General features: G+C 38.0%; 1 protein-coding gene across 4 annotated transcripts in view; it reads left to right on the forward strand.

The window, feature by feature from the left end:
- WWP1 (WW domain containing E3 ubiquitin protein ligase 1) overlaps positions 1–14343 on the forward strand; it is a 131830-nt gene that overhangs the window by 94536 nt on the left and 22951 nt on the right. For all 4 annotated transcript variants that reach the window (XM_065902766.1, XM_065902768.1, XM_065902767.1 and 1 more), the window contains 4 exons: positions 3833–3908; positions 4016–4087; positions 6852–6940; positions 11254–11413. In XM_065902766.1, the coding sequence (XP_065758838.1) occupies positions 3833–3908; positions 4016–4087; positions 6852–6940; positions 11254–11413 (397 nt within the window). The remainder of the gene's footprint in view (positions 1–3832; positions 3909–4015; positions 4088–6851; positions 6941–11253; positions 11414–14343) is intronic.

Genomic DNA, 14343 nt, shown 5'->3' on the forward strand with positions numbered 1-14343 from the left:
GCCTCAGCTTCCCTAGCGAGTTAGCTGTACCTCAGACAGCTGAGCCTTCCTCATCTGGGCTCTGATTTCCTCTGGTTGGTATGCACTTTCACCCAGTAGTACCTGTATGACTTATGCCCTCCATGTTTTCTGCTTATTGTTTTGTCTGTGAATCCTACTCTGTTTATTCTGTTCACAGTTGAAAAATTCTTCTCCCCACTTCACTCCTTGTCCTTTTTTCATCTTTTTTCCCCTTTTTTAGGAGCGGGAATGGTGAAACGTTTATGCTTTTCTAACACTAAATGTATAGTTTACTTATTCATTGTTTCTTGTCTGTTCTCTTCACTAGTACATAGGCTACACAAAAAGAGGTATTTTTTTCTCAGTTTGTTTTATTAGCCAGTAATACTCTCACTATCTAGAATAGTGCCAGGATACATACTGTTTATTTTGTAAATGTTTGTTGAATGAATTCAGTTGAACCTGACAACAGAAGAGAACATTTTTCATCCATTGCAGAATGTTCCCTGGGAATGTGAAAGTTCTTTATGCCTGTCTCGTAGGCTGTCACTAGTGGGCAAAAGACCCAGGGCTCTCAGTGTGAATAGCACTTCCCCTAAATGCCGGCCAGCCTGCTTTTTCCCCCACTGACCTGCTGAGCTGGGTGACCTGGACATCGCTTCCTAGGAGCTCAGTTTTGCTTTGTTTACTCTCTTCAGCAGTGTTTGTTTTGATTTCAAATTAACTTTAACATGTGATAGAATATCCTTTCCTGTCTCTTCTACCTAGAGCCTCTTGTCCTCCCCTCCTTGGATTTAAGGGTTAGCAAGTTATTTTTTTAAATAGTCATAGACTTTCATATTTAACTAACTTTTTAATATAACATAACATTTAATATTTGCACTCTAATACATGGTTAAAATCTAAAATATGGTGGAAAGTATAACCCCAGAAAAAGTGTAGATAAAGCAATACATACCATGCGCGACAAGTCCTGGTGCCAATCCTGGTGTCATGACACAATTCAGCTTTATATATTTTTTTTATATTATAGGTATTATGCCTATCTCCCCCCTCCCCATCTATATTCCTGCAAATTCTAGTGTCAGTTTATGTTTTCTAATAAAAATGTAAATCTCATTATGTTAGAAATAAGCCTTTGAAACATATTTTTTTTTCACCTGCAACACTATTAGAAGTGCTGGGTTATTTGAAAAATCTGTCAATTCTTTTTAATATCTTTTAAATTTTAAATTTCATTTTATGTTGGAGTATATTTATCTACAATATTGTGTTAGTTTCAGGTATATAGCAGGGTGATTTAGTTACACATATCCACTCCAGTATTCTTGCCTGGGAAATCCCGTGGACAGAGAAGCCTGGTGGGCTCCAGTCCATGGGGCTGCAGAGTCGGACACAGCTGAGCACACGTGCATGCATCAGGTCAAGTCAGTCGCTCAAAAGTCATGTCTGACCCTTTGCGACCCCATGGACTGCAGCACGCCAGGCCTCCCTGTCTTACCACCAACTCCTGGAGTTTACTCAGACTCATGTCCATTGAGTTGGTGATGCCCTCCAACCATCTCATCTTCTGTCGTCCCCTTCTCCCGCCTTCAATCTTTCCCAGCATCAGGGTCTTTTCAAATGAGTCAGTTCTTCACATAAGGTAGCCAAAGGATTGGAGTTTCGGCTTCAGCATCAGTTCTTCCAATGAACACCCAGGACTGATCTCCTTTAGGATGGGCTGGTTGGATCTCCTTGCAGACCAAGGGACTCTCAAGAGTCTTCTCCAACACCACAGTTCAAAAGCATCAATTCTTTGGCACTCAGCTTTCTTTATAGTCCAACTCCCACATCCATACATGACCACTGGAAAAACTATAGCCTTGACTAGACTGACCTTTGTTGGCAAAGTAATGTCTCTGCTTTGTAATATGCTGTCTACGTTGGTGATAACTTTTCTTCCAAGGAGTAAGCATCGTTTAATTTCATGGCTATAATCATCATCTACAGTGATTTTAGAACCCCCTAAAATAAAGTCTGCCACTGTTTCCCCATCTATTTGCCATGAAGTGATGGGACCAAATGCCATGATCTTAGTTTTCTGAATGTTGAGCTTTAAGCCAACTTTTTCACTCTCCTCTTTCACTTTCAAGAGGCTCTTTAGTTCCTCTTCACTTCTGCCATAAGGGTGGTGTCATCTGCATATCTCCGGTTACTGATATTTCTCCTGGCAGTCTTGATTCCAGCTTGTGCTTTGTCCAGCCCAGCGTTTCTCATGATGTACTCTGCATTTAAGTTAAATAAGCAGGGTGACAATAAACAGCCTTGATGTACTCCTTTTCCTGTTTGAAACCAGTCTGTTGTTCCATGTCCAGTTCTTACTGTTGCTTCCTGACATGCATGCATACATATATCTGTTCTTTTTCAGATTCTTTTCCCGTATAGGCTATTACAGAGTATTGAGTAAAGTTCCCTGTGCTATATATATGGTAGGTCTTTGTTGCCTATTTTAGTTTATTATTTTTTAATCTTAATTAAAAATTGTTTTTTCATTTTTTGCCAGGCAAAAGTATCTTTACCTTTTACACACCCCTCCCCCACAAAGAAAGATAACTTTAATGTGCTAAAGGGATTCTTTTCATCTCTAGCTAAATTTTAGATGCTTACATAAGTTCTCTTCAAAGAGAGTTTCAGGTATTGATAATTAGTCTTATTTGGTATGTTGTACTACATGGGAAGCACTGTCAAATGTAATGATAAAACTTCTTAGATTCTACAGCTAAATGTTAATTAATGTAAATGTTCTAGAAATTATATGACATTCCTCAAATTGGGTATATCCTGGAATAGTGTTGTATCATAATTTTAGTTATTATCTTAAGATGTTATATGTTGCATAAATAGCCGGATTTCTTTGTCAGTTGCATTGTAGTTGGTTCTTTAATCATGCTATTTCAATTCTCTGACATTTATATTACTCTGATGCTTTTACAAACATGAAGATCTTCCAGAAGATTCATAGAGAGGACTTTTTTTTACAAATATAGGTTTCCAATAACTTTTAAATCATACCACTTAACTGAGTAAGAAGTTACAGAATTCTAATGGAAAACCAGATGGCTTCATAAACTGCTAACAAGAGATGAAGACCAACAAGAATAATTACATGGGACTGAAAGAATAATACGATTTATGTTTTATGGGTTTTTTTGTCTGAAATACTACTGGCTTTTAATATTTGTTTTCCAGATATGAGGAAACTTTTCCCATTATGCTAACTATAACTATGTATAATATACATATATATTTAAATTCTATCACGTTTTCACTGTTTTGTTGTACATTTTTTATTTATTTGGAGTTACATATTGAATTTTGTTCCTGCTTCTTCACTCTCTCATGTGGGAATTATCTCCTCTTAAAAATATTTTTTACTATTACCCTTTAGTTTGTTATGCTAATGACAAATCTGGTTTTTGTTTTTCTATAAATGCTTTCATTTTTTTCCCAAAAGATGTTTTTGCTTATATACAATTCTTTTGTTTGTTATTAAAATGTTTTTAGCACATTAAGTAGCTTCTTTGTTTATTCTATCCTTTAAGCACATTAACTAACTTCCTTGCAAAATATCTGCCCATGCACATCATCTCTGTCTTTATGTGTATATATCGTGTGTCCTCATTGCTCCCTGTTGGCCCCCTAAATATTACCTTTGCTTCTCTCCCAGCAGGTGTTACAGAGTGACTTGCCTGTCATTTGTAGGACACTGGTACACTCCAGTTACATACTGAATAGTGAGCATCCGGCTTTATTATTTATTAATATGTGGTTTGTTTTTGTTTTTCTTTAGAACTAAAGGTGGTCCACAGATTGCCTATGAACGCAGCTTCAGGTGGAAACTTGCTCACTTCCGTTACTTGTGCCAGGTACTGCAGTGGTAAATAAACCTTCTGTCTGTAATCATTTACTTTTCTTGTTACAGGACACACGTACTGTAACTAACATGATATCACGATATTATTTTTGTTTTCAGTCTAATGCTCTACCCAGTCATGTAAAGATCAATGTGTCCCGGCAGACATTGTTCGAAGATTCCTTCCAACAGGTAAGAAAGATGTACCAGAATAAAATTGTACAGTCAGCCCTCTGTATCCACAGATATAATAGCATCCATGGATTCAACCAACTGTGGATAGAAAATACTCTCCGGTGGGGTGGAGGGAGATTTACAGAAAGTTTCAAAAGGCGAAATTTGAATTTGCTGCAGCCAGTAGATTGTTTTATTGCGCCTTGCTTTGTTTTACTTTGCAGAGTGTGGTTTTTACAGATGAGAGGTTTGTGGCAGTCCGTGTTGGGCGGGTCTCACAGCACCGTTTTTCCAGCAGCGCGTGCACACTGGGAGTGTCCCTGTGTCACATTTTCATCATTCCTGACATGCTCCAAACTTCTCATTATTACTAATTTGTTAAGGCCATCTCTGAGCCGTTACGTTTGATTTTCTGTTCTGAAAAGATTCAACTGCTGACGGCATGGTTAGCATTTTTTTTTTAACAATAGAGTATTTTTTAAATTAAGGTCTGTACATTGTCTTTTTAGACATAATGCTATTGCCCCCTTAATAGACTATAGTACAATGTAAACATGACTTTTATATGCACTGGGAAACCAGAAAATTAGTGTAACTTGATTTATTGTGATATTCTCTTTATTGCGGTACTCTGGAACCAAACCTATAATATCTCTGAGGTATGCTTGTGTGTATGTGGTTTTTATATTGTATTAAGTATATAAGTAATTTAGAAATGATTTATAATTATATGGAAAGATGCACATAAGTTGAGCACCCCCATATTTTGGTATCTGTGGAGCTGTCCTAGAACCAACTCATTTTGGATACTGAGGGAAATCATACAACTCGAGTTGTTGTTTTCGTTATATCTAAAGGGAGTTAAGGTTTAGAAATTTTCAGCCATTTAGAACACAACTGTGACAATGACTACCACTTACTGAGTGTCCCTTATAATAATAAAATCCATCATGTATCAGGTGATTGTATATGCTTAGCACTGGCACCTTACATTTATCATTTCATTTAATTCATCACACAATCCCTTTGAGGTAGCTCCTGTCATTATCTCCCATTTTTACAGGCACAGGTACCTAGGCTGAGAAACAAAACCATTCTACCATGAATTAGATTACTAAAGCATAACGAGCTCTGGAACAAGTTGACATATTTTGACACCTATTTACTTTTTTATTAAGAATTTGTTAACTCAAAAAAGTCGTGATATGAGACTAAACTAAAATTAGATTGGTGTAGGCACTGTATTCCATTTAAATATTTCTCTCATACCCGAGTGTTAGCTCTCACTTCCTCCTGGTTTCTGTTAAACGTCATGACCTCAGACCTTGTGCGAGCACTCACTTACGATGGCAGTTCTCTGCTCACCCCCCCCACAGTGCCCATAGCCGTCAGGGCACTCAGTCTTGTTTGTAACACTTCTCACCACCTGCGGAGGAGGAGCTGGCAGCCCACTCCAGTAGTCTTGCCTGGAGAACCCCATTGCCTGGCGTGCTGCAGTCTCTGGAGTCACAGGGCTGGACACAACTGAGCGACTAAACCACTCCCACCACCTAACACACTCTATCTCCCTCACCAGGATGAAACTCCAAGAGGTCACAGCTGTTTTGTTTACTGCTTCTTTGCACAGTACCTAGAAACAGTGCTTTGCACATAAGCAGGTATTAATAAACATTTGGTGGCATGAACAAATGAATGTAATAATACCTTTGGTGATTATCTGTACAATAGAGATGAAAAACCAAAATATTGTCAGTTCTTTTTTTCTGACGAGGTTGAGAATTTTTCTTCTCAGTCCTCTCCCAAAGTATTACAGTGATTAATTAAAATTCTCTGTGTTCAGGTACATAGCGACTTGTATGTATAGAAGCCAAAATGGAATAACAGTTCTTAAGTCAGTGATGTTCAAATCCTAGCCTCAGTTTAGTCACTTGTTGCAGTTTGGACAAGTTACTTAATATAGCTATTATCATCAAAACTTTTTCTCTTTGATTTAATAAGTTTTTATCTTGTTCCAAGCTCTGTGTAAACTTTGTTTTAATACATACACATCTGAATTCATGGTAGATTTTACTTGGCTTTGTCCTCTGGCTTGGGGAGAATCGTGCTGTTGAGCCCCTGACTCGCTGTAAAGTAGAGGCCTGCTGGCAAGCTGTCGCCTCACCCAGACCAGTCTTGGCTTTGGGAAGTAATTCCCTTTTATCTGGAAGTAAAGCTTATTTACTGGGAACCTTAGTGTGAGCCTTTAAGGCTTATAAAAAATCTAGTATAGATATAGTTTTAAGATAAACCTTTTTATGCTAAAATTCATCATCTTATAAATAATTCTTCACGATAGCTCAGTTCCTTTCCTACTGAGAAATGGAATGTGTGGTATAAGCAATAAATTCTACTTTTCATTAAGTGTTGCTCGTCAAAAAAATTTTCAGGTCACCTTTTATAAGATTTTGGTAAAATTTGGAGAGTGACAGAGATGGAAATATTTTCTAGCCTGAAAAACGTTCTGTTTCAAGCTTTGCTACTAACACAAAGTAGAACTACCATTTAATACCAGAAGAGGGGAAAGAGATTTATGAAAGTTAATCAGAGAAAGCTTAGTAGAGTAAGATGCATCTTTGCTAGTTTGTGGAATAAACCAGTTGATCTCTTTGAATTAAGAGCATTGTTGTATAAGATAACGAAATGTGTGATTTTGAAAACACAGATGAAATTTAAATAAAACTGTTTTGGAGGAAACTTGTGTTACATATGATGTTTAAGCATCCATGTTTTTGTTTTTAATTAGATTATGGCATTAAAACCCTATGACTTGAGGAGGCGATTGTATGTAATATTTAGAGGAGAAGAAGGACTTGATTATGGTGGCCTAGCAAGGTAAAATAAAAGATACATCTGCTTTGAAATAAGTGTATCTCCACTGTAGATATATTCTTGAAAAGATACATTTTTTCAATAGCAATCTAGAATTATTTTTAAAAACAAAAATTGAAATATTCATGTAAACCTAGCAGTAACCATTATTATAATTATGTTGCTTATCCTGTACATTTTCTCTGCATATTCAGTTGACCCTTGAAAACATGGGGGTTAGGGGCGCTGAACCCCGTGTTGTCAAAAATCTGCATACTGCTACTTCTGTTTCAAAAACAAAAGAGTGTGGGATTAATCAATGCAAGCTACTATACATAAAATAGATAAGCTACAAGGATTTACTATATAGCACAGAATTATATTCAGTATCATGTACAAACCTATAATGGAATATAATCTGAAAAAATTTAACTTAAACACTTTCCTATATGCCTTAAAACTAACACAATATTGTAAATCAACTTTACTTCCATTAACACAAAACAAAGGAATTGATAAATGACTTACCAAAGGACAGGAAGCTAAAGCAGTTTAGATAAAATCTGGATTCAGATCCCTGGTTCTTTCAGCTCCACACACTGTGGTCTCTGATTGACTTTTGCTGTACTTAATTGATTTTAAGATATTTGTAAAATGAACATACAGGTACTATATTGAAAAAAATTCACGTATAAGGGGACTTGGAGAGTTCAAAAGCATGTTGTTCAAGGGTCAACTGTATATAAATTTGAATATATGTGTGATATCATACATATTTGCTGATTTTTTTAAAACAGAATTGATCATACAATTTGCAAAATATAGCAGCTTGATTTTGTTATTTTGTATATCATGGATATCTTTCCATATCACATATAGACCTTATACTCATGGTTGCATAATCTTCCATTGTTTGAACATAGTATAGTTGATGAATCAGCATGAATAAGGTTGTTTCTTATTTTTTGCTATTATAACAATTTGTGTTGGTTTGATGTTTATGTTTTTAATCCAGTCTGAGTCCTTTTGATTAAATAGTTTTCCACATTTTACAGACACTTATGAAGCAATAAGAACAGCAGATCCTTTTTATTTAATTTTTTTTCCTCAATTGCTTTGCCCAGACCTAATTTGATAGCAGTTCAGTTTTTAGTCAAAGCATTTTCATTAAAGAATTAAATTTGCTTTTCTTAGAAACAACTCTCTTTTTGAACTCATACTTCATGGGTGTTCAGAATTACATAATCACAATTTTAGTACAGCTGCCTTAAAAAGAGGTAGAAAACTAGAACTGGCGGAGTTATCAGAACTGGTTGTGTTAATGTATTTTCTTGTCTAAAACATTTAAGTTTTTTCAGAAGAGAAAACTGCCTGTAACTGTGGATATCCATATCACATCTATTGTGATTTGTCTCAATTTCAGAAATGTTCAGACATTAAAAAGGCACATCTTAGAAATGAAATATGGTATTATTTTTACAGTGTCTTACTTTATAATATTCACATTCTTAACCATTTTTTACCTCAACTGTTTGGGTTTTGTTTTATATTTTGATGGTTTTAATGCATATAATGTACATAATTAGTTACTGCACACCATGTTTTTCTTATTCCCAAATTGTTTATTTTGATTCATGTATTGGTTTTGGTTTAATCAGTTCACAAGGGTGATGTATCCCTCTAGTTTTATATGTTTGAGAATGTCTTCTGCTGCTTTTGTATTTAAACAAGAACTTCACTAGATCCAGATTTCTCACACAACACTTGTTTCTCCAGTACTTGGTAGACGTTGCTTCACTGTCTTCTAATTGAATGTAAACACTATCAAGTAGGAGGCCAACCCCTTGTAGGAAGCTTTTCTCCTCTGGCTACCCACACAGGTCTTTTCTTTGAAGTTCATTAATTTCATTGTTGATTGTTTTATATCTTTTTTTGGAACTTATTAAGATCTTCCTTAATTTAAGGGAAATTTTCTTCTATTAGGTCTTTGAATATTTTTTCTGTTTCATTTGTTCCATTTTTCTTCAGGAACATCAGTCATGGGTATGTGGACTCTCCTCTCTCAGTCTTACGTGTCTGTCATCTCTTCTCAGGTCACTTTCATCTTTGTGCTTTTTCATTCTGTTCTGATTTTTCTCAGACCAGTCCTTGCATCTCTGTTTGCAGTACTGCGCTGTGTTTTGCTGCTTCTAATGTGACTTTTCATCGTTGGTGGTTTTACTGTTTTCCTCTCTAGGCTCTGCTAACTCATTCCTTGTCTACTAATTTTTTTTCAACCTCTTGTAACTCTTTAATTTATTTGAGAGTATATAGAAGAATATGTTAAAGGGAACTCTTCTACCTCTTGTTACTTAGAATTTTTTCTTCTTTTTTCCTACTATTAGAGTATAGGTTAGATGCCACATTGTAGTCATCCTTTTTTTCAGTGTACCCAACAATTTTCTCTGGGCTGTTTGCTGAAAGTCATCTGCAACATCTGGGAGTTTTATTTCTACTTTTTGTGTCTAAACACATTCTCACTACTGCTGCTGCTGCTAAGTCACTTCAGTCGTGTCCGACTCTGTGTGACCCCATAGACAACAGCCCACTAGATCTGTTCAGTTCTCTTCCTGGGGACATGTGTTACTTCAGCCTCATCATAGTGGGAAGTCACCTTGGGTCCCTACTGTTTTGGGACTGAATTTTGTTTTATAAATTGGTTTTAACATTTCTCAGTTGATTTAGACTCCCTTCTCTACCCTTCATTAAGTTTCCAAGATTATATTTTTAACGTTTCAGAAAAGTATTTCTGAACAGACTGCCAGGTCAGATCTAGCTTGCATAGTGATGACCCCCATTGTGATTTTACATTTTTTTGTATTATTTGACAACATTAAAGAAATGACTAGATTACTCTTATGAATCAAGATTTCTGGCCTTTCTTTAAAACCACTTGCCATACCTTCTCACACGGCATCAGTGGACTGAATCAGAGCAGCTGATTTCCCTGTTGGGTGTCACACATTCTGTTTCACTTCCTGCCCACCACAGCCAAGTTGTCTAAGGACTATGGTTACATTCCTAGAAGTAATTCTTCCTAGACCAGTGGTGACTTTTATCCAGGATACAGTGAGGAATGGGGGTTTGTGACTGAGTAGAAGACTGTGAGCTCATGCAGAGAAGGAAGCCTGTTGTACTCACTAACATCTGTAGGTATTTGAGTTTTGAACCCTGTATTAGAAGAAATTGCTATGGAAGACAGTCTTTGCATATTGAGTTTATTTTATAATATAAATTGTTAATCTTTACCTAGTCAGGTTTTCTGTATTGGACTTTTTAAAATGAGACAAATTACGTGGTAATAAGTTAGATAATGCCTATCCCATTTAAAGATTTCACCTTTTAAAATTGTAGTTCCATTTTTGATCCATTGCCCCCAAAAAAACCAGTTAAAACTGTTCCCTAGTGGCAGTGCTGTGTTATCTCAGTATCACCAGCAAATATTCACTAAAGCCTCTTGTTCAGGGCTTCCCTGGTGGCTCAGTGATAAGGAATCCACCTGCCCGTGCAGGGGACGTGGTTTCCATCCCTGGTCTGGGAAGGTCCCACGTGCTGCAAGACAGCTAGTCCTTGTGCCACAGCTACTGAGCCTGCGCCCTAGAGCCCGGAGCACCGCTCCTGACGCCCGCGTGCCCTAGAGCCCTGCTCTGCAATAAGGGAAGCTGCTCCGGGGAGAAGCTGGGGCACCACAATCAGGGGTAGCCCAGTCACCCCAGTTGGAGAAGGCCTGCGAGTGGCAATGAAGACCTAGCACAGCCATAAGTAAATAAAATAACTCTTCCTTATAAATCTAGTGTATATGGGTTGTCGGGTGCCTGTAAGAGTTAAAGGTACAAAAAATAGAGACTTGGCTTTCGTTTTTGAGTTGCTTACAGTCTGGTGGATATAGTGGTCATGTGGGCCAGTCAAGTGCAGAAAAGTGAATAATATTGTGGGATTGTTACCACAGAGTATTAAGTGACTGAGACACTGAAATACACTGGAAAATGCTTCCAAAAATTGCTGAAGTAGATGTCAGCTGAACTTGAAAGTGAGATCCCCACAGGCTAGGTTGAAGTTCAGGATTATACACAAAAATATGGCATAGGAAGAAGCACACAATATGTGAGAAACGCCTAGTTTATAGTTTGGCAGTGCAGGAACTGGCAGGTAGTTTAGAATGGACAACTTAGGAATTGGACAGTAGGGTTGTTAAAGGCTGTTGAGTAGAGGTGTGATGTTATGTATGAATTTATTTAAGGCCTGTTTTTAAATTTATACATGGTTGCTAAAAATAATATTGACTTATCTTCTTTTAGAGAATGGTTTTTCTTGCTTTCACATGAAGTTTTGAACCCCATGTATTGCTTATTTGAGTATGCTGGCAAGAACAACTACTGTCTACAGATAAATCCAGCATCAACTATTAATCCAGACCATCTTTCATACTTTTGTTTCATTGGTCGCTTTATTGCTATGGTGAGTCTTGACTTTCCATTACCTATTTATTTATTTATTTGAATTTTGCTTATTCCAAAAGTATTTTAGAGAAGATTTTTTTTTTAAGTAATGCATATCATCCTTGGTTATATGTAGTCACAAATTTGGTTACCAAGGAAGTTTGCCTAGAGAGTATCAAAATAAGTTGCTGTGTGAAATCAAGATTGTGAATATAAGGATTATTGATACAGCCAGTTGATCTTTAGAAGTCCTTTCATTTAAGCCTAATTGTAGTATGACCACTTTTCAATAAGAGGAAAATCTGAGTTGTATAATCATTGAACTTGATTGATATTTTTTGAATTTTCATAGCTTTGCAGAAGGTCTTGTGGGACTGTAAACTTCTTGAGAAGTGTTTGTGTTTATATATTTACTTGCACTTTATTATCTATCCATTCATTCAGCAAATATACATTGCCTGCTATGGCATCATAGTATGAATGGAATGAAACCATGATAAGACACAGTCCTTGTTCTTAGGGATATAAGTATTGTTAGAGGGAGACAAATAATAAATACATACTGAGGGAAGGGAAGTGTTGCTCTGTTATTTAACATGAGTAGAGGAGGCCTCTCTGATGGGTAACACTTGAACAGAAATAAGAAAGCAAGAGATTGAATCATGCAGATATTCTGGAGAACAACTTTCAAGGCACAGGGAACAACCTAAAAAAAAAAAGAAGATCTTGGGTGGAAGTACGTTTTTGAATGAAAATGTCATAGCTGGCGCATATAGGGAATGTGGTAGGAGATGAGACATAGGCAGTTTGTGGGATCACTCAGAAAATCAGCTGAGGGCTTTGAGCTGGGGATGGTGTGGTCTAAGGAACATAATAGGACCGTGGATTTGATTAAGCTCAGTTTTCTGCCCTGCAGAAAGAGACTGTAATTGAGGGCAAAGGAAAGCGAGAGGAATAGCTCAGCTGAGACATGGCACTTGAGTGCTCAAGCTCGACCTCGAGAGCTGCAGCTGTGGACGTGGTGAGGCTGCTGTGGGTTCTGGATGTATCTGTACATGCAGGCAGTCAGGTCTTCTGTCCATTTAGATGCAAGATATGCGAGTCAGGTGTTGCACCAAACTGTGAGGTCTGTGTGTCTGGTTGCAGCTGCCATTTCCCAGGATGGCAGGGTTGTCACAAAGAGGAAATTTGGGCAGGGACTCCAGAATTGGGATTTGGTTTAAGATTCCTGCCGATTTTCAAGTGGAGATGTAGAATAGATAGTTGGATACACAAGTCTGGCAATACGGGGCTGTCTTGGTAAGACGACGTAACCGTTTAAAGGATCAGCGTGGACAGGGAAGCTGTCTAAGGACGCTTACAAGTTGGGGAGATGAGAAGGAACCGGCAAAAGAGCCTAGGCAGAGGAGGAGATAGGAGAATCAAATACAAATGGTTTCCAGACCAAGGAAGCAGGAAGTATGTTTCAAGAAATAATAAGTGATCAGCTGTGTCGAATGCTACTGGCTGATCAAGATGAGGTCCAAAAAGTAACTGTTTGAATTGACCATGTGAATGATATTCATGTGCAGTGGAGAGGAAAGGTGGATGGGAGGAACCACAAGAGAGAATGGAAGGAGAAATGGGAACAATAAATATAAACTAACCTCTTAAATAGGAAAAGGAGTACGTGAAGCCTGTATATTGTCACCCTGCTTATTTAACTCATATGCAGAGTACATCATGAGAAACTCTGGGCTGGAAGAAGCACAAGCTGGAATCAAGATTGCCAGGAGAAATATCAATAACCTCAGCTATACAGATGACCCCATCCTTATGGCAGAAAGTGAAGAACTAAAGAGTCTCTTGATGAAAGTGAAAGAGGAGAGTGAAAAAGTTGGCTTAAAGCTCAACATTCAGAAAACTAAGATCATGGCATTTGGTCCCATCACTTCATGGCAAATAGATGGGGAAACTGGAAACAGTGGTTGACTTTATTTTTCTGGGTTCCCAAATAACTGCGGATGGTGATTGCAGCCATGAAATTAAAAGATGCTTGCTCCTTTGAAGGAAAATTAGGACCAACCTAGACAGCATATTAAAAATCAGAGACATTACTTTGCCAACAAAGGTCCGTCTAGTCAAGGCTATGGTTTTTCCAGTGGTCCTGTATGGATGTGGGAGTTGGACTATAAAGAAAGCTGAGTGCCAAAGAATTGATGCTTTTGAACTGTGGTGTTGGAGAAGACTCTTGAGAGTCCCTTGGACTGCAAGGAGATCCAGCCAGTCCATCTGAAAGGAGATCAGTCCTGGCTGTTCATTGGAAGGACTGATGTTGAAGCTGAAACTCCAATAATTTGGCCACCTTATGTGAAGAACTGACTCATTTGAAAAGACCCTGATGCTGAGAAAGATTGAGGGCAGGAGGAAAAGGGGACAACAGAGGATAAGATGGTTGGATAGCATCACTGACTCAATAGACATGAATTTGGGTAAACTCCGGCAGTTGGTGATGGACAGGGAGGCCTGGCGTGCTGTGGTTCATGGGATCGGAAAGAGTCAGACACAACTGAGCGACTGAACTGATGAATCTCTTAAAAGGGCCTTCCTGGTGGCTCAGCTGGTAAAGAAGCCGCCTGCAAGGTGGGAGACCTGGGTCCGATCCCTGGGTTAGGAAGATCCCCTGGAGGAAGGCAATGGCAACCCACTCCAGGATTCTTGCTTGGGGAATCCTATGGACAGAGGAGCCTGGTGGGCTACAGTCCGTGGGGTCACAAAGAGTCGGACACGACTGAGCGACTAAGCCCACACACACAAAATCTCTTAAAGAAACTTGCCGTGAAGGGTTAACAGGAGATCGGGCGGTGCCATGAAGTATGTATGGAACCAGGAACGGGAGGAGAACAGAATGTTTATATGCTGCTGATGGTCAGCCAGAGAAGAAGGAGTTTGATGAGGTCAGAGAGAGGG

Source organism: Muntiacus reevesi, chromosome 12, assembly GCF_963930625.1.
Source record: "Muntiacus reevesi chromosome 12, mMunRee1.1, whole genome shotgun sequence".
In the NCBI taxonomy this organism is placed as follows: Eukaryota; Metazoa; Chordata; class Mammalia; order Artiodactyla; family Cervidae; genus Muntiacus; species Muntiacus reevesi.